This window comes from Ictidomys tridecemlineatus, chromosome 3 (assembly GCF_052094955.1).
Source record: "Ictidomys tridecemlineatus isolate mIctTri1 chromosome 3, mIctTri1.hap1, whole genome shotgun sequence".
Taxonomy (NCBI): Eukaryota; Metazoa; Chordata; class Mammalia; order Rodentia; family Sciuridae; genus Ictidomys; species Ictidomys tridecemlineatus.
This window is the reverse complement of record NC_135479.1, coordinates 44,436,757-44,457,443: the sequence shown is the minus strand read 5'-3', so window position 1 is coordinate 44,457,443 and position 20,687 is coordinate 44,436,757. Positions and strand designations below refer to the sequence as shown.

The 20,687-nt window shown below is 39.4% G+C and overlaps 1 protein-coding gene across 3 annotated transcripts in view; it reads right to left on the bottom strand.

Annotated features, from left to right (window-relative positions):
- Vps53 (VPS53 subunit of GARP complex) overlaps positions 1 to 20,687 on the bottom strand; it is a 138,160-nt gene that overhangs the window by 58,428 nt on the left and 59,045 nt on the right. For all 3 annotated transcript variants that reach the window (XM_021728148.3, XM_021728147.3, XM_005327885.4), the window contains one exon: positions 8,047 to 8,148. In XM_021728148.3, coding sequence (XP_021583823.1) covers positions 8,047 to 8,148 — 102 coding nt within the window. The remainder of the gene's footprint in view (positions 1 to 8,046; positions 8,149 to 20,687) is intronic.

Sequence of the window (20,687 nt, the reverse complement as noted above, 5' to 3'; positions counted from 1 at the left end):
CTAATCCTAGCACCACCTTGTATTTGTACGGTGTTGAAGTGCTTTCACATGATCTAATTCTAAGAGCCTCCATTTACTGATTGTTATGGGCCAAGTACTTCAATAACAAATAATGTCTCCTTTATTCCTCACAATAATCCATCAAGTAGGTCTCATTACTACTCTTCTACACCTCAAGAAATGGGGGCTCTGAGGTCCTGATAGTCTGCCCAAAAACACATAACAAAGCTTTTTATATCCTAAACTAGGACTCTTATCTCTCACATAAATATTTTCCTACAATAGCTCTTAAACTTGGGGGTTTTAATGACAAGTAAACATAAGAAATAAAAGGGTAGAGAGGGTTAGTACAGAGGGTTGTTAACTTTTTGTTTTGCTACTTTCTATCCTTATCACAAATTCATAAAAGAAAACATTTTATATGCCCAAATTTTAAAAGATTAATTAATTTATTTATTCTAATTAGGTACATAACAGCAAAATGCATTTTCATTCATTGTACACAATTGCAGCACAACTTTACATTTCTCTGGTTGTACATGATATAGTGTCACATCATATGTGCAGTCATACATGCACCTAGAGTAATGATGTCCATCTCATTCCACCATCTTTCCTGCCCCCCTGCACCTTCCCTCCCCTCCCTCCCCTTTGCTCAATCAAAGTTCCTCCATTTTTCCCATGCCTCCTCCATCCCCATTATGGATCAGCATCCACTTATCAGAGAGAATATTCAGCCTTTGGTTTTTGGGGATTGGCTTACTTAGCTTAGCATGATATTCTCCAATTCCATCCATTTACCTGCAAATTCTCTTTTAATGCTGAGTAATGTTCCATTATGTACGTATACCACAGTTTCTTTATCCATTCATCTACTGAAAGGCATCTAAGTCGATACATAGTTTACTATGGTGAACTGAGCTGCTATAAACATTGATGTGTCTATGTTACTATAGTATGCTGATTTTAAGACCTTTGGGTATAGATCAAGGAGTGGGGCGCCCAAATTTTTTAAGACTAAAATAGCAGCATAAAGGCAGTCCTTTCTGGGCTGGGGTTGTGTGTGGCTCAGTGGTAGAGCGCTTGCTTGCCTTAGCACAGGCGAGGCCCTGGGTTCGATCCTCAGCACCACATAAAAATAAATAAATAAAAGATATTTAAAAATAAAAAATAAGGCAGTTCTTTCCAAGAAAGGATGGTTGGTAACCTGGCTTGGGGGGTAGGGATAGGGGGTGGGGGTGGGAGGCAGACTATCTTGTCTATATTTTTTATCATAGAGCACTGAAAAATAGACCAGTAACTGGTCCTTATACTAATACTTGAAAATCACTGATAAATAAAACATTTGGCAGGCAAGCATTGTAAAAACTGTATTTGCTATAAAATTCCTTTCCAGGACTGAGGATGTAGCTCAGTTGGTAGAGTGCTTGCCTCACGTGCACCAGTTCCTGAGTTCAATTCCTAGCACCATCCCCCTACCAAAAAAAAAAAAATCCTTTCCAAACATCTAAAAAAAAAATAGTAAGGATCTTTTCACATATTACTTTCTATTCCTAAAAAAAGTCAATTCTGTCCATTGTCAAATGCCAACAAAAGGACTCGGAGCCAAAGACATCTTACTGTGGTTGATACTAGAGTAAAATTTGGTTTATAAGTTGGCAGCCATAACCTATTTGTTGAATGAATTACACATATTGTTTTTGTTAAGCCACTTTAGTGAGATATGAATAACATAAAAAGCTGTACAAATTTAATATATACATCCTCATGAGTTTGGGAATATGTATACATTTGTTTTAAAATACTTAATGTATATATCTTTTTTAAAAAAATATTTTTTAGTTGGAAATGAACATAATACCTTTATTTTACTCATTTATTTTTATGTGGTGCTGAGGATTGAACCCAGTGCCTCACACGTGCTAGGCAAGCGCTCTACCACTGAGCCACAACCCTAGCCCCAATGCATACGTCTTAACATTAGTTAAGTATACACTCATGAAACTGGCACCACCATCAGAGCCATACCCATTACCTCCCAAAGTTTTTTCCCACTCCTATTATTAAGTATACTTAAGATCTACCCTTTTAAACTGTCCCTATCTTTTCATAAGTACTGGAACAGCCACTAGAAGTCCCCAAAGACAGACAGAAATAATAGTTACCTTTTCTAGCCATTTCTCCTGTTGTTTATAAAGCAATGCAATGGTTAAAAACATCTGTAAAAACTGATGATAATTACCACAAATTAATGTCAACTTTAGACCCATTCAATCTTGTGCTCAGCTCTCTTCCTTTTTCACCTTCCAAGAGTTCCCTATCTTTAATTTTTTGGCATGATTTCTAGAAACTCTGGTCCTTCTTGACTACACTCTGGCTTGTTTGCTCTCATCATCTGGAAGCCACTGCCAAAGTCAGGCCTTAGGTGGAGATTGCAAGAGGGCCTCAGAGAATGCACAAGACTAGTTTATCCAGTTTGAATTTGCTATACCCAGAGATGCCCTGGAAACTTTTTGTGCTTCCATTAGTTTGAAATGCAAGACCCACAATGAAGAATGCAGGTAGTGAGGGAAGGCTGTCACCCATTTGTTCTACATTTTGAAAGTCAGTATCTCCTTCCCTCCATTCCTTTCTTTCTTTCTTTTTTTTTTTAGTATTTATTTTTTAGTTGTAGTTGGACACAATATCTTTATTTTATTTATATTATATGGTTCTGAGGATAGAACCCAGGGCCTCGTACATGCTAGGCGTGAGCTCTACCACTGAGCCACATTCCCATTCCCTCTTCCTCTCTTTTTGATAAGGTAATTCACTAGGGGCTGGGGTTGTGGCTTAGCAGTAGAGTGCCTGCCTATCATGTGCGTGGCGCTGGGTTCAATCTTCAGCACCACATAAAAATAAATGTATTGTGTCCAATTGCAACTGAAAACAAAATATTTTTTAAAAAAGGTAATTCACTAAATAAATTTTAAAATGTGATTTGTCTGACTTTGTAAGACTACATCTTGACTATAGACTTGAAAAATACGGTCACTATACCCAGTTATATTTTTACGAATAAAACATAATCATCGTAAGTATAATTATTCCTTTGATTAATTTTTTTTGCCTTTTCTTGGAAGAAAATATTCACACTTCTGCAGGATATGTTCTGGTAATTATAAATGAGCTTACATAATAAAGAATATTCTCATTTTTATATGTATATATTGTATCTGGATTTTTGACATACAAATTTATGTGCAATTTCCCAATTAAACACTGCTGACAGGGTTTTAATGCATCATTCTGAAATGGCTACCTTATGAAATTTTAAAAAGTCTTTAAAGAAAAATATACTTGGGCTGGGGATGTGGCTCAAGCGGTAGCGCGCTCGCCTGGCATGCGTGCGGCCCGGGTTCGATCCTCAGCACCACATACCAACAAAGATGTTGTGTCTGACGAAAACTAAAAAATAAATATTAAAAAAATTCTCTCTCTCTCTCTCTCTCTCTTTAAAAAAAAAATATACTACTGGTGTTCAATTTTCTGTGTGGTATTTTAAGTGAATGTTTTTGGGAAATATATGTTGAAATATTTAGGAGTAAAGGGCATATGTCTGTAACACTTCCAAATTGTTTTGCAATAATGAGGAAAGGAGAAAGAATAGGGAGGAAAAAATAAAGTAAATGTAGCAAAATATTAACAATTGCTGAATCTAGATGAAAGATATTTGAGAGTTCCTTATAAAATTCTCTCACCTATTTTTAAAAAAATATTTATTTATTTATTTATTTAGGTGTAGTTAGACACAATACCTTTATTTATTTATTTTTTTATATGGTGTTGAGGATTGAACCCAGGGCCTCACACGTGCTAGGTGAGCGCTCTACCACCGAGCCACAACCCTAGCCCCTTTCACCTGTTTTCTAAGTTTGAAATTGCTTTTTAAAAGTAAGGAATAACAACAAAAAAATTTTGGAGAATGGGTGCCACTGATCTGGCAAAAAAAAAACTGCAGATACAACAGCAGGACATTTCCCCCAACCCCAGTACAGGGACTTAAACCCAAGAGTGCTCTACCACTGAGCTATACCCCCAGCCCTTTTTATTTTGAGACAGGGTTTCCCTAAATTGCCTAGGCTGGCCTTAAACTTCTGCTTCTCCTGCCTCAGCCTTCCAAAGCTCTGGGATTACAAGTGTGTACCACTGTTCGGGGCAGCAGTGGGGCATTCTTAAGAAATACCCCATTGCCAACACATTCCAAAACTCAGAGAACAACAGTGTGTGGAAAAACACAGGCATCCAGGCCTGAGAAAGAGGTTTGCACTCATTTTCTACTTCTGATGATCACTCTAGTTCTGCTTGCTGTCACTACTGGAGAAGGCTGAGAGACGAGCACACAGCATTGCTCTGTACTGTTTGCAACTTCTGAATCTATAGTTATTTGCAAATATAAAGCTGTTTTGGTTGCTTGTTTTTTGAGATGCGAGCCTTGCTACGTTGCCCAAGCTGGCCTGGAATTCCTGGGTTGAAGGGATCCTCCTGCCTTAGCCTCCTGGGCCATTAGAAATAGGTGTGCAACACCATAACCAGCAACATAAAGCTTTTTTAACAAATAGTTCCAAAGAGCTGGACCCTGCATGTGAAGAAATTTTAGCAATATCTTAATCTATTTATTCTGCTTGTAGTTTCCTCTTTTTTCAATGTATGCATTAAAGCAATACATGAAAAAAAATTATGCCTGAATAGGTCTAAGGATTCATTTGGTATTAAATATAGACCCAAGTGATATAATAGAATGACTTCCTGGTATTCCAACCAACTCATCTTGATGAGTCTTCACAGGTCACGCTTGATAAGGTCCCAGAACACTCCAAAAGTCACAAACCAGACAGGGCTGGTGTCCCAACCCACCTACAGGTGACTGCTCTGCCCTGCCTCTGCCCACTAACAGTGCTCATCGGCAATGTGGAGAGGTCATTCAGTCCTGTCACCACAACATGGAGGCCCTCTTCCAGCATTTTTAGTGTGAGCTGAAGAAAGGGGGCACAAACTGCTCAAATTTCTTTTTCTTACTTTCCCCCCTCCTGCCTATAGCTGTTTCATGAATGTGCTCCTATTTATATGGTAGGTGCTGGAATTTCAGCTCAAACTGGTGTCTTCCTTTGCACTATGCAGCTCCCCAAAGGGTTGATCCTTGGCTTAAAGAATACACTAAGTCATTTAGCAGTAGCATTCAGGCTGGATTTCTGAGTGTGTGAATTCTGTCCAAAAGCTGCAGATGTTTAAGCTATTTCCTCCTGGAGTTTGATGGAATAATAAAAGGTTACTGTTGTCACAGTAAGGAGGTCTGCAGCTGGTCCTATTTCCTTTCATTACTATCCAATGTAAACAGATTAAATCTAACTGCTCGGATCACCAAAAGGGTACATTTTAAAACCAGAGATTCCTGATTTCTTCTTTTTCAGTACCCTTGGTTCCCTTTCATATGTCATTTTTTATCACTGGGAATATCTTGGCAACAAATTGTTCATGCCTCCTTTAAAGTGAATACTGCTTTGTAAGTTTACCCTCTCTTCCCAACAGCCAGGCTTAGCTGCAGTACTGAGCAGGGAGTGACCCTTACCTTGAGGGCCAGCTACCTACTAATTGCAGCAAGGGAATAAATTGGGTCACTCAGGGCAACCAGGAGGGGTTTTCCACACAACCACCTCTGGCTGGTTCTCGGCTGACATCCTGTGGAATCCCTCCCCAACATCCCACAGGTGTCCTGCTCTTTCTGTGCACCCAACTCTAGAAGCCCACAGGCTTTTGAGAAAAGGGAGGTCCTGGGGCTCCACCTAACCTGCCAGACACAAAGACAAGTGCTGGTGAGGCATGGGAGGCTGGGGATGACATATGAGGAGGCATTAGTCACTAGTGTCAACGTTTTATTACTAATGAGGAACAGTCCAGGAATTCCTGATGGACCATCAAGACCAGGAGTTTCCCATTTAGTTTAGTTTTTCTTTTCTTTTCTTTTTTCTTTTTTAAACAGACATAAAACCCCAGGATCAAAAGAAATTTTACCTAGAATTCCACAGTACAATGCGACTAAGACTACAATTCCTCTGGCTACAGACCCAGGTCTCTACTCTCTCCCAATTCCCCACCATTACATGTGACAGGATATCAAGGAATAGAGTTTGAAAACTATTAGCCATCTCTAAAGATAAAGAAAGCAGGAAAGTCTAGAGACAGTAAATAAACTATCTAAGGTCATGGTCAGTTAATGGCAGACCAGGGTCCAGTACCTCCTCTACCACACGGCTCTGCCTTACACCATGTATTTGTCAGATGTCAGAGTTCTGTACCTTAGGATGGGCAGGTCTTAGTCTTACAAAAACTTCAAGCTTTTATAATATGCAAAAAAGTTCCAAGAGACAGAAAAATCTTATTTTACCAGGCAAAACTGATTTCCTAGATAATGGAAAATATAATAATAAGATAATCATAATCCAGCATAATAATATCTAGAGATCACCAGCTAAAAGGAAATCTTCTCACGGCAGCATGAAAAGCATCTGAGTGCTCGCCTGCACAATTCTGAACATGATAATGGCTGCAACTAGTACTGGGAGACACGAGGGCCCTGCAAATGGCACGAGTGCACAAAGCATGTTCTTAGGATACAGGTGGCCAAATGAGGAAGAAGGAGACACCTCCACCCTGAGTCCTGGCTCTCACAATGTGGGAACTGCATTTCTTTAGATAGAAGAATTTTTTTTCCTCCCACGCTAGCCAATCATATGATGGTTTTAAATCAATCATGCCTATTCCCACTTATCTTTGGGATACAGCCTCAAGATATCTCTTCAGTGTTGTTCATTCACTTGTATCTATGAGCTTTCTATTTTCTTTTTAATGAGATATGAAGGTATTTAAAAACAAAGCAAAACAAAAAGAAAAACAACCTTTTGGAAAAAAATTCTAGTTTCTGACTTCTAGATATGACTTCCAGTCTTAGCTCTTCTTTTTCTAAACTATGTGACCTTGGACAAGTCACTAGGCTCTTTGTGCTACAGTTTCTTCACCTATAAAAAAAGAGCTAGGCACTGTGAAGGCAAAATGAAATACGGCCTGTAAAAGATTTTTTAATTACAAAGCACCACAAAAATGTGAGGTGTCCATGTAATCACAATTATTTAATCAGTGAACCAGACACATTTTACTGCTCCATGTATTCCACTTTCTTGGCTCCTGCCAGGACTGCACACCTACCCTCTCCATGCTAGCAACACAGGGCCAGCAGCAAAGCATGTGGCTATGGGTTTCCAAAGCTGGTCAGTCTCCCTTTTGGTGGTGCCTGGAGTAAAACAATATCATAAAGTAATCCTCTAGCAGCCAAGTGTAGAAAATTAAAAAGAAGGATCACTTATCCAGAAAGGAAATGTTCTGATTTATTGCTCTAACTTCTCTTGTCATAAAATGGCAGGGAAACAAAAACACCATTCTGTAGGATGAAGGGAGAGGAAATTTAGAGCTGGACAGAAAAATCAGAAGGAAATTAAAGTTCTAGTGTGCTTAGAAAAGTAACACTCCAAAGATGCCAGTGGTCACCTTGATATTTCCAGGCCTCCCCAATGGCTTCCAGACCTAAAGTGATCAGCTTACGCTGCATGGAGGCCTCTCTCAGCCCAGGGTGCTGCTAACTATCCCCAGGATCTTTCAGCCTCTCACATCATCACAGTATCACATTAAAGTGCATCAGAAAGGGACGCTGACAAGTTCAGGAGATGATGAATGGGGCAGAGTACAATCGTGCCCTGCCGCATCATCTGATTAAGCTTGTGAGCCTTGCTGAATGCTGGAGGTGAGGTTCTTTGGGAGCAAAGAGCAAGGGTGGGAAGGGCTGCTTTTTCTGTTTTCTGAATACAATTCCAGATAAAGGCCCTCTATAAAGACCACCACTACTATCATCTCTGAATGTGGGTAACAGCCAAAGGATCATACATGAAGCTAGCCAATCCATTCTCAGACAGGAAGACTGAGTAGGTTACACATGGTAACGCAAAGCAGACTTACTTGATCTAACTCTCCCTTCTCGATTGCCAGCTCCTCCATCTCTGGTGCTGACTCATCTTCCAGGAAGGGGTTGGTAGATGGTGGTGGAGACTCGAGCTTTTTCTATTAACAAGACACGAGACAGTTATCTTCTAAACATGTCCAACAGACTTCCCACCAGTCTTCTGCTTTTTCCAAGTCTCCCTGATAGCTATGTTAGGATGGATCACAGTCTTACTTCCAGGCCTTCACGTCTTTTCATCTTCTAGAAACATTACTGTTCACCCTACTCTGATTCTAATCTAGCTAAAATTCTCATTCATCATTCAGTCCTCAACTTAGAAGTCTCCTCTTCTGGGAGACTTTTTCTGTCAAGTTTGGGTTAGATGTCCCTGGCATGTGTTCCCATCCCATCCTGTACATCCTCTCCCCGGGTTATTTATTAAAATACTACAATTGCTCGTTTGTCTTCTGGCACTAGATGCCAACATGGAGAGATCGTATCTGTCTATCCCGCCCATCCTATCTTTGATGTCTGGCATGTAAAAGGTGCTCAAAAAATAAAATTGAATCCAAATGCCAGATGGATTTGAATTCAAGAACAAACTACGAAGTTGGGGCTGGGATTGTGGCTCAGCGGTAGAGCACTCGCCTAGCACAGGTGGGATCCGGGTTCGATCCTCAGCACCACATAAAAATAAAGGCACTGTGTTGTGTCTATCTACACCTAAAAAATAAATATTAAAAAAATTTAATTTTGTCTGTTCTATATTACAAAAAGAAGTCCTTCCCAAATAAGTCCCGTTACAACCACGAGAGAAATCGTCTTCAGAAAAACTATTTTCCAGCTCCTGAACAGGATCACTATTTCAAAATACAACACTTGAGCAGGACCATGGGCTAATGGGAAAGCCGGGGGCAGGAGACATGAGTTTTTGTTCCAATTTTGCTATGTTGGCAAAATCACCTAGCCACAGGAGCTTCCTCTGCTGAATTGAGGACATAGTCACAGGACTGTTTGAAGGATCAAATGTAACAAAGTGTGTGAAACCACATGACATATACAAGGGTCACTGATGATGCTAATTCCAGTGCAACTATAGAATCAAGACAGCTCTTTTGATTTTTTTTTTTTTTTTTTTTTTACAATTTTGACCTACAGATGTTGTTTATGCTTAGGTGCTGGGGAGTTTTAGCAGAAAAGAAGCCAAATGGACAATCAGGACAAAAGGGATTGGTTGGCACCAGGGATGAGGTGGTGGGTCAAGGGATGGCATCCTTAAGACAAGAAGCTAAGGGGAGAGGGAGTTTCTGAATGTACTTGTGTCACTTTAACGTATACCAGTGGAGCAAACTGAACTAATTCCTATGCCAAGAGGGACAGCAGACGGATGATGTGGTGATTTACTGTCAAGCTTATAATTATCACCTGAAGGTGATAATTTTTGTTACAAACAAAAAACAAAAACAAGTCTAAACACACACAAAAAGAACTGCATCAGTATTTGCTTTGGGCTTTAAGATAATTCTGCTTACACTCATTTAAATGACTTAGTTGTCAAAAACACTTGGAGATGCTATTATGTACAGAAACAATAGACCTCACATAAGAAGAAAGCCTTGGGCTAGGGTTGTGGCTCAGAAGTAGAGTGCTCACCCAGCATGTTATGAGGCACTGGGTTCCATCCTCAGCACCACATAAAAAAAAATAAAGATACTATGTCCACCAATAACTAAAAAATAAATATTAAAATAAGAAGAAGAAAGCCTTGTGATGACTGCATTAGCTCAAGGTAATCACTAGTAAGACAATAAGTTTTGCAGTATCGTGGTGAGACACAGTATGATCCAACTAAGCAAGTATTTCATGTTTGTATCCTCTGAACTTTGGCTTCTTTACCTGAGATATGGGAGAGGGGGGATCTGCATAAATAAAGTTTACTTTAGAAAGTAATATTTATAAGCTTTAGCTGTCATTTCAAGAACTGGTATTTTAAGGAGAGAGAAATAGAGATAAAGGGAATCTACCATGTCTAAGCTTCAACAATAATAAAGAATTAATTAAGCCAGGCATGATGGCATGCACCTATATAGTCCCTGCTACTTATGAGGCTGAGGCAGGACAGAGCTTCTGACTTAAGCTCAGAAATTGAAGACATGACTGGATAATATAGTAAGACCCATCAAAAAAAATTAAATTAGTTAATAGCATTAAATTCCTGATTTCCTGGCTTAATTTGGGGATCATACTATTGAACTGAGGCACTATAATTCTGAATTTTTTGATGCTCTGTAGATGTGGAAAGACATACTGTTAGCTAAAATTAAAGCTTTGATCAACCATTCAGTGATAGAAACAGAGTTTGAATTCTTGACTGTTCCTCATCTATTGCTAATTCACTAGGGCTGATAACATCTCACAATTATATACAGGTGGGTCGAGGTTTTTTTTTTTCCCCTGAGAATCGAACTGAGGAGTGCTGAGCTACATCCTCAATCTTTTTTTTTTTGGCTGGGGGCATACTGGGATTGAACTCAGGGGCATTTGACCACTGAGCCACATCCCGAGCCCTATTTTGTATTTTATTTAGAGACAGGATCTCACTGAGTTGCTTAGCATCTCTCTTTTGAGGCTGACTTTGAACTTGCAATCCTCCTGTCTCAGCCTCCTGAGCCACTGGGATTACAGGCATATGCCACGGTGCCTGGCATATCCCCAGTCATTTTCATCTTTATTTTTTAAATTTTGAGACAGGGTCTACGTTGCTCAGGTTGGATTCTAAATAATAATCTTCCTGCCTCAGCCTCTCAAGTTGCTGGGATTATAGGTGTGTGCCACTGTGCCCAGCCACGTGGGTCTCAGTTAAAAAACACAATGTGTTACTGAAAATCATGACAAAATTGGAAGTCAGGGAAATAAACTGGGGTGTTCCTGGGCTCTTTTGGTGGAAAGAGTCAAGTGAATGGATAAAAGCAGAAAGGGGCACAACATAAAAAGGCAGCACTGAACAAGCAGAGCAACGTCTTAGATAGTATAAGCACAGACTACTTATCTTTCCTGGGCCAGAGGTTCTCCAAAGCTTCTTTCCTACTTCTACAGCCTGTCTCTATTAATGTAATGATGAATGGAGTGATAAGGGAGTCACAGACACCAGGTGCTCCTGGCCCATTTAGGTCACACACATTCCAAGTGGGGACCAAATCAGTGTAAGAAAAATGCTTTGTTCCTTCATATCATCTCTCAACAAATGAAGTACTGGGTACTTAGGGGAAAGCAATGAGGAAGATAGACCTACTCTGTTCTCATGGAGTTCAGAGTCTGCTGGGAAAAACAGGCTTCAATCAAATACCCACACAATCATGTAGTAAGACCTTTGAAAGAAAAATATAAGTTGTAACTAAAGTATGAAGCAGAGGAGATCACAGGAAATTCCCAAAGGAAATGATATTTGGGCCAGAACTGATGGATGCCCCAGAACTAAATATGTAAGGTGGATTAGAAGAATGGGGTAGGGAAGAGCTTTTTAGGCAGAGGAAATAGCATGTTTGTCATTTGTTCAAAAATCATATGCTGAGCATCTACTCTATTCCAGGCATCCTTCCTTGCACCAGGGATGCAACAGAAGAAAGAAAGGCAAAGAAGCGAGGCACTGTGATGCAAATAAAGTTTAGGAACTAGGATGGGCTGAGAATGAGTATGGGGAAGTCTTCTTTATATAGAGTGATCAAATAAGGCCCCTTTCGGGAAGTAATAGTAGTGCAGAGATGTAAATAAGGAGAAGGAGCTAATCAGACAAAAATTGAGAATGAATATTCCCAGCAGAGGGATCTGGTGCAAAGGCTGGACAGAGCTAGTGAGTCTGAAGGATAGAGGATGACACTGGGCATGAGGTAAGAGAAGTAGCAGGAGCCCAATCATATAGCCTTTAGTCAGCCATCAGGTTTTCTTCTTATTGCAAGTAAGCATTCATTGGGGGTTTTACACAGTGAAATGACAAGATCTCATTTTTTTTTTTTTTTAAAGTAGACACTGGATCTTGTTCTGTTGCCAGGTTGCCTGGCCTTGAATTCGAAATTGAACTCCTGGGTTCAGATGATCCTCCTTCCTCAGCCTTCCAAGTTGCCGGGACTATAGCTGCATGGTATCATTCCACAGCCATGGAAAGAATGGACCTTACTGGAAGCAAGAAGACCAGTTTGCAAGGCTGCTGCAGTATTCTAGGCATGGGGACTGAGAGGGACTGCAGTAAGCTGGTGATGTGGATAGAGAAAAGTCTCCAGATTCAGAACACAGGAGAGAGTGAGCCAAGAGAAACTGTTGAGAGTGTGGAAGTGAGGGTGAGGGGAGTACAGCAACCAGGGACCATGCACTTTTTGGCCTGAGCCACTGCAAAGCTGGTGCTGCCAATAACTAAGATGGGGAACACTTGTGTAGTGCTGAGGGCACAGATGCTGGACCTGACAATCCTGAGCTCAAGTCCAGGCTACACCACTTGGAAGTACTACTGAACTTTTCAGTACTTTTAAAATTGCCTCAGTTCTCTTCTCTGCAACACAGAGGGACACTGACACCTGGCTCACAGAGCTGTCAGGAGGACTAAATGAGATAATGTACATTAGACATAAGAAAAGCAGTTTAATACACCATCTGGCACACAGGGGAAAGATCATAGGGGGAAGTTGAGTATGTGGAAGTTTTTATTAGCATTTAATAGGCATGAGCAGAAGGGCTAAGCCTCTTAAAGCAGCAACTTGCAGAAGGGAAAAAAGTGAGAGTGCAGGCTGAAAGTCTTATAACTACCACAAGTGTCAGCCTGTCTCCACTGTCTCCCTCCCTGGGATCTCTCCAGGAAGTGAAAGCAACGGGCCTATGAATTCACAAGTGCAAAGGCACAATGGACTGTTCTTTTCCTCTTTAATCTACAAGAAGCCCTCAGTAACTGCAAACACATCACCCTGCTGGTAAATGGTATAACATCTGAGGTGCAGGTATAGCCTCCTGCTATTTGGAGGGCTATGCTACTGCTTAGATTAATTTGCTATGGCAAGAGACCGAGTCTTTGCAGATAGAAACCACTGGCACAACACAGCCTTCTGTGCAAGAGTCCTGTTGTCAGAGCCAACCTGGTCATACTTCTCATTCCTGCTTTGCAGCTGTCATGGCCCATAGAAAATTACTAATTTGTATTTATATTTTAAATAACTCCAGCACTGCTAGATGAAATAAAAAATTGGCCAAGAAATGGATGACTTTCCACTTTTAAAACAATTCATTCTTTTGGCTATGATGAGATTTGATTTGAAGTCCACACAGGAAGGTAAACCTCTTCATATAGCAAGTTAATTACCACTGATTAAATCACATGAGATTCCCAGCACCTCTAAAACAGTAAGGGCCACAAGACAGCCAAGCTGTCTAGAAGTTTAGAAGAGTTTGGCTTTAGTTAGGTGCATATCCATCTCTGGATCTGTCTGCACAAATTCCTTTTTGAGGTCCTAGCCTCATCACATTATCAAAGAAGGAACTCTGAAATTTAAGACATATTTCCCCCCTTTCCCTGGAGGAGAAAGCTTTCAGTTATGAGATGAAAGTTCTACAATTTCTGCATTTCTCGTTCCATAAATGCTTTACTCCAGCCCAATTCCTGATTTGTCCTTAAAGAGATGGCCGGAGGGCTTCAGTTGATAGCCAAGATCTGAAGCATAGGGCTACCCACACCTGGTGTTTACTATCCCAGGGACCACCCTTGCTACCACATGTTCAGACCTTATTTTGTGACAATTATTACAGGTTTCTTTCTGCTACTAGACCTGTCTACTGCAATTTTTCATCTTTTTCCAAGCCCCTGCACAAAGAGAGCTTGAAAAACATGTGTGATAAATGCTGGTTAGAGGAGAAGCCCTTAACAAAATCCTCTTTAGAAACAAGGGCAACATTTTCTAATTTCTGTAAAAACAAAAAGCCTGTGTATGCTGTGTGTGCAGGCTTGTAAGGGAGACTTGGAAGTATATCCCAAACTATTAAATAGTGGATAACCCAAGGAAAATAGTAGAGAAGAAAGAGATCTTTCTTTTAAAATATTTTAGTCTTCTGAGATTGTAACAAGAAGATATTGCTTTTTTTTCTTTCTTTTTTTTTTTTTTGGTGGACATCTATTTAAAGAGGAAAAATTATTTACAACTCAACACATAATTTTTCTAAAACTCTTAGTATTTTAAAATTGAGAGACTGGGGTTGTGGCTTAGCAAGTAGAGTGCTCGCCTAGCATGTGTGAGGGCACCACATAAAAATAAATAAATAAATAAAGTAAAGGTATGTGTACAACTACAATTAAAATATAAATATTAAAAAAAATAAAATTGAACTGTAACTCATATAATAAAAAATTCACAATTTACAATTCAGTGGTTTATATTTGTAAAGCTATGCAACTATCACTACTAATTCCAGAACATTTTTCATCCTCAAAAGAAACACATATCCATTGACTGTCAGTTCGCAATCCTGCTGTCCCTTTGCCAATCTGTTCTGTCTCTATGGGTTTGCCTTATCTGGACATTTTGTATAAATATGTGACCTTTTATGTCTGGTTTCTTTACTAAGCATTGTGTTGCAAGGTTTATTAATCTTGTAATAATTGGTCAGTACTTCATTTGTTTTATGGCTAAATAATATTCCATTGTATGCATTATACCACATTTTCTTTATCCATTTGTTCACTAATGGACTTTGGGTTGTTTTTACCTTTTGACTACTGGGATTAGTGCTGCCACAAACATTCATGTATGAGGTTTTTATGTGAACAAATGTTTTCAGTTTTCTTGGGTATAAACCTAGAAGTGAAAACTTGTAATTTAAAAAGAAATTTCAGGCTCCTTTGGCCCTTTTTTCCTTTCTTTGCTTCCTTTTGTGGTGCGAGGAAAGAAACCCAGGACTTAGTACATGCTAGGCAGATGCTCCAACAGTGAGCTAACACTCCAGCCCCTGCTGTCCCTTTTTTATTTGGCAGTTACTCCTGTATATTAAACATCAGTGAATGAAGACTGACCACTTCTGAATTTTAATAAATCCCTACTAATATCAAGAGTCAGTGCTCAGAGAGCCCAAGCTGCTGCATTTATGAAAACCTATAAGTAAGAATTCAGAAAGCAGTTTAACACAGGCTCCCTGAAACTTGGAAATGCTCATACATTTTGCTCATACTTATACTTCCATTAGTATCAAAATAATCTCAACTGTGATAAAAAATTTGTCCACAGAATTGTTCATGTGGAATTATTTATAAAAGTAAAATAGGTCACTTAAGGCCTAAGAAGAAAAGAATGGTTATGGAAATTATGGAATACCTACATTATGCAGTGATTGAGAAAAGACTTCAGGTATATAAATAAAAATAGAATATAAAATTGTATTTGCATCTTATGTGCAAAAATTAATTCAAAATGAATCAAAGATCAAAACATAAGAGTTAAACCAGGCATGGTGGCACACACCTGTAATCCCAACAACTTGGAAGGCTGAGGCAAGAGGACTGAAAGTTTAAGGCCAGCCTCAGTAATTTAGGGAGGCCCTAAGAAACTTAGGAGGACTGTGTATCAAAATAAAAAATAAAATGGACTGGGGATTTAGCTCTGTGATAGAGCACCCTTGGGAACTCCAGGACCATACAACACTTAGAAGAAGAAAATATCTGACTCTGGATAACAGTTTCTTGAATGTGACATCAAAACACAAGCAACAACAACAAAAAACTAAGATAAATTGACTTCACCAAAATTAAAAACTTTTATGTGTCAACAGATACTACCAAAAGGTTAAAAAACAAAACAAAAAAAACCCAAAAAACCAACTAGGGCTGGGGCTGGGGCTCAGCGGTAGCACACTTGCCTGGCATGTGTGAGGCACTGGGTTTGATTTTCAGCACCATATATAAATAAATAAATAAAATAAAGGTCTATCCACAACTAAAAACAAACAAACAAACAAAAAATTATAAAATGGAAGAAAATATTTGCAAATTACATGTATATATCATAAAATATGTAAAAAACTACAGCTAATAAAAGACAATCCAATTAAATTAATGGGTACTAAATTATAGTAAGGAATAATAAGTATTGATTGCTATTAAAAGTAGGGTGATTATAGATAATAATAATGTACTATACATTTCAAAAAGGCTAAACTAAAGGATTTGAATATTTTCACTATAAGAAATATTTAAGAGGCAATAAATGTTTAAGGAGATATGTTTACCCTGATCTGAAGATTAGGCAAAATATACATGTTCTGAGGCATCACACGGTAGCCCCATAAATAAGCACAATTCTTATTTTTCATATGACAGTTAAAAATAAATTTGAATTTCAAAAATGGGTTAAGGACTTAATTTTTTTTCTCTAAAGAAGATATACTAGCCATTGTGTTGGTGTATACTTGTAATCCCAGTTACTTGGGAGGCTGAGGCACAAGGATCACAAATTCGAAGCCAGCCTGGGCAACTCAATGAGACTCTGTCTCAAAATAAAAAAATAAAAAAAGCTGGGGATGTAGCTTAGCGGTAGAGCACTTGCCTAGTATGCACCATACCGTGGGTTCAATCCCCAAACTGGAAAAAAAGATACACACACACACACACACACACACACACACAGACTATAAGTACATGAAAAGATGCTCAATGTGATTAGGCATTAGGGAAAAAGAAAATAGAAACCATAATGAGATACTACTTTACATTCATGAAGATGGCTATAATTAAAGAAAAAAGGAAGTGTTGGCAAGGATGTGGAGAAATTGGAACTCTTCTACATTGCTTGTGGAAATGTAAAACAGTGTGGCTGCTATGGAAAACAGTTTGACAGCTCCTTAAAAAGTTAAATATATGGTTACCATACAACCCAGCAATTTCTACTACTAGGTGTATTCTCACAAAACATGTGCACACAAAAATGCGTACACAAATATTCACAGCATTATTCTTCACAGTGGAAATAACCCAAATGTCCATAAACTGATGAAGAGATAAACAATATGTGGCGCATCCATGCAATGGAATGCATGGACAAATACATAAGGCATAAAAAGGAATGAAGTTCTGATACACCTTACAACACGCATGAGCCTTAGAAACACTGTCCTCACTGAAGGAAACCAGGTACAAAGATCACATACTGTATGATTGTATTTATGTGAAATATCCAGAATAGGCATCCATAAAAGCAAAAACTAGAATAACAGTTGTGTAGGGTTGGGGGAAAGAAGAACTGTGACTGCTAAGAGGGATTTCCTTTGGGGGTAATTAAAATGTCCTGGAATTAAACAGTTGAAATAGTGGCATAGCCTGATGAATCTGCTAAAACTCACTGAATGTCCAATTTTAAATAGTGAGTTTTGGGGTACAGCAGTAGCCATCTGTAGTTTCAGTTACTCAGGAAGCTAAGATGGGAGGAACGCTTGGGCACAGGAGTTTGGGGCTAGCCTGGGCAATACTATATGAGACCCTATCTGAATTATTAAGAAGGTGGGTTTCTTTTTTGTTTTTCTTCCAATATGGGATTGAACCCAGGTCACTCTGCCACTGAGCTTTATCCCCAAACCTTTTGCTTTTTTATTTTGAGACAGATTCTCAAACTGTCTCCTGAGTTGCTGGGAGTACAAATGTGTGCCAACATGCCTGGCAAAAGGTGAGTTTGTTTGTGAAAAATTTTAGATGAATTACATTTTAATTTAAAAAATAAAAGCAGCAGAGAAAAACATACTTAAAAAATAAATTTCAACTAGGTCAAATGTATAAAAAAGGACATAAAATTCCTGTCTCTGACTGATAGGAAAATGGATGGCTTTTTATTTTCTCCTATAATTTTTGTTTTGCATATAATTTCCAAATTTTCTATCTTGACCATGTATTACCATCTTCTCATTAACAAACAAATATGAACTTCCCCTAAGAATGTAATTCAAATGGAAGAATATATTTCTTTAGCATCAAGAAACCATTTGCATCAGGCACAGTGGTGCATGCCTGTAATCCCAGTGGCTCAGGTGGCTAAGGCAGGAGGATTGTGAGTTCAAAGCCAGCCTCAGCAAAACCAAGGAGCTGAGCAACTCAATGAGACCCTGTCTCTAAATAAAATACAAAACAGGGCTGGGGATGTGGCTCAGTGGTAGAGTGCCCCTGAGTTCAATCCCCAGTACCACCCACCCAGAAAAAGAAACCATTTGCAAAATGTTTTTGACACTGAAGGGAGCTTATCAGGTAAGGGAAAGCTATTTCCATGTGCCATGGCACTGGGGGAGAACTGGTAACCCTGCCTGTCAGTTCCTTATAGAATTCCTAAAGCAGGGGTTAGGCTGCTGGAAGGCTGAGGTATTGGGGGAGGCACTCTGCACAAGCTTTCCTAAGTACGTGCTCTTATGCTAAACTGTATGGTTGAAATTTGCAACTGCAGCTTCTATATTTGTAATATAATTTTTGAAACTGGGCAAGTGTACATGTATTTTGAAATGACCCCTATAAGCTAAAGGAGAATTCTATTTGGAAAGGCAATTTATGCACAGGCCAAGAGAAAGGGAAATCTAGCTGTATAAAATGGGAATTTTTTTTATTTTATTAAAAAAGCAACCTCCCAAATTCAGTCAGACAGTTATAAAAATCTAACCCCATCTACTCTGCTTTTAAGCAGAAAGTTGAATATAATTTGTTCACCTTCAATCTAATTGAGTCACTAAAAATGCACATGGATATAGTTATACCACATTCAGACATTTGCTTTTAATTTCAAGGCATTTAGATTTACAGACTATCTTGAATCCCTCCTAAAGGATCAGAAGTTGAGGCAACTGGAAGAAGCACCAGCAGCTCCCTTGTTCCAATAATAGCTGCAGCATAGGATATGATCAAGCTCGACAGGGCCAGTACAAGAAAGACAGAGTAAGCCCTGTCCTCAAAGCTCTTCTAGTCTTTAACATCTGTCATCAAATGTCAAAGTCACAGCTCTAAAAAAAAATAGCAAAAGATGCATCCTGGGGCTGGGGATGTGGCTCAAGCAGTAGTGCGCTCGCCTGGCATGTGTGCGGCCCGGGTTTGATCCTCAGCACCACATACAAACAAAGAAGTTGTGTCCGCCAAGAACTAAAAAATAAATATTAAAATTCTCTCTCTCTCTCTCATTCTCTCTTAAAAAAAAAAAAAAAGATGCATCCTGCTGGTCAGTAGGGAGGAGCTGGGCTGTGGCAGGTCTTTCTGCTGAGTCTGACACACTCTCAAGCCCATTCTCATTATCTTACTGTCAAAGTCACCAAGGGTTTAAAGGTTCTGAATGACACAGAGAAGAGGGTAATGGAGGTACTGGCAGGGTGTGGCATGGCCAAGGGAAGAAGCAGCAAGGCAGAATCTCTGGCCAAGATTCTTGGCTGACTTACTACCTGCTCCTTGAACACTTTTCAAAGAACTTACTAACTTTCGTTGAAATGTGGCATATATTAAGGGGTATCAAGATATACCACCATGGTTCATTTCAAAGTTTACTCCAATATCCTGAAAAAAATCTGGTAGCCAAGAAGGATTTCAAGAGTCTACAATGGGTCAGGTACTGTGGCACATGCCTGTAATCCCAGCAATTCAGGAGAGGCTGAGGCAGGAGGATAATTTCAAAGCCAGCCTCAGCAACTTAGTGAGACCTTCAAAATAAAATATAAAAAGGGCTGGGATGTGGCTAAGTGGTTACGCATCCCTGGGTTCAATACTCAATATTAAAAAAAAAAAAAAAAGCAGCAAGAGTTCACTATGGAAGCAACCAACCAGCACAGGGAGGAGGCAAAGGACCAGGGAGTATCAAGTTTTTTAGGCAGAGTGCCAAGCAGCTAAACTGGGAGTTTAGGGTGTCCTCTTTCTTCCCTGAGCTTTCTGTAGGGAGCAGAGTCAGTAGTCATGACTTTTGCCAGGCCCCTGCCACTGAGGATTGAAGAACACAGATGGAGAAGGTATGGCCCAGTTGGCCCAGAGCAAGGTAATGGCAGGGACCAGGCTCAGTGTGAATATCACTTACAGTAAGAACTTTTACATCTCCCAGCAGCCAAGCAACAGTTAAGTCAATTCTTGGAGAACTGGATTGCCTAGTTGAAAAGGCCGAGGGAAATTCTGCTGCCTTTCTAGAAACTCATTTTTAAGGGAAAAAAAAAAAAATCTTTGAATGCTGTGGAGCACCTACATCAGGACTTGGAATGGTTGCTGGGTCATGGTAACTGGGACAAGAAAAAAAATGGTTCAGAGGAAGAAGTTGAGTTTCTTTATAAGTCAAAAGATTCAGAGAAATGTGTGAAGAAGACAGCTGTTCATGTAGATAATAAACAAAGAACTCATGGTATTGAGAAGGATTTTCTTGCCAAGGATTTATAACCTGAAACTCCCTTAAAAACCTCATGGGAGAGGAAAGCAACACCTGAACAACTGGGAAGGGAAATTTACAAACTAGTTCTTCAAGAAAGTTTCAAACACAGAAGACAAAAAAGGAAGGGACTAGGGGGGAAAAGTTCAAGTGTTCCTAGTAGATCATGGCCATTGCCCCTGGGCACAGCAGTTGCCAGGAGATGAAATGGCTCTAGTCCAGGAGCTTTGTCCTGGCTGAGTATGAGAAACAAGCACCTCCAACCCTGCCCC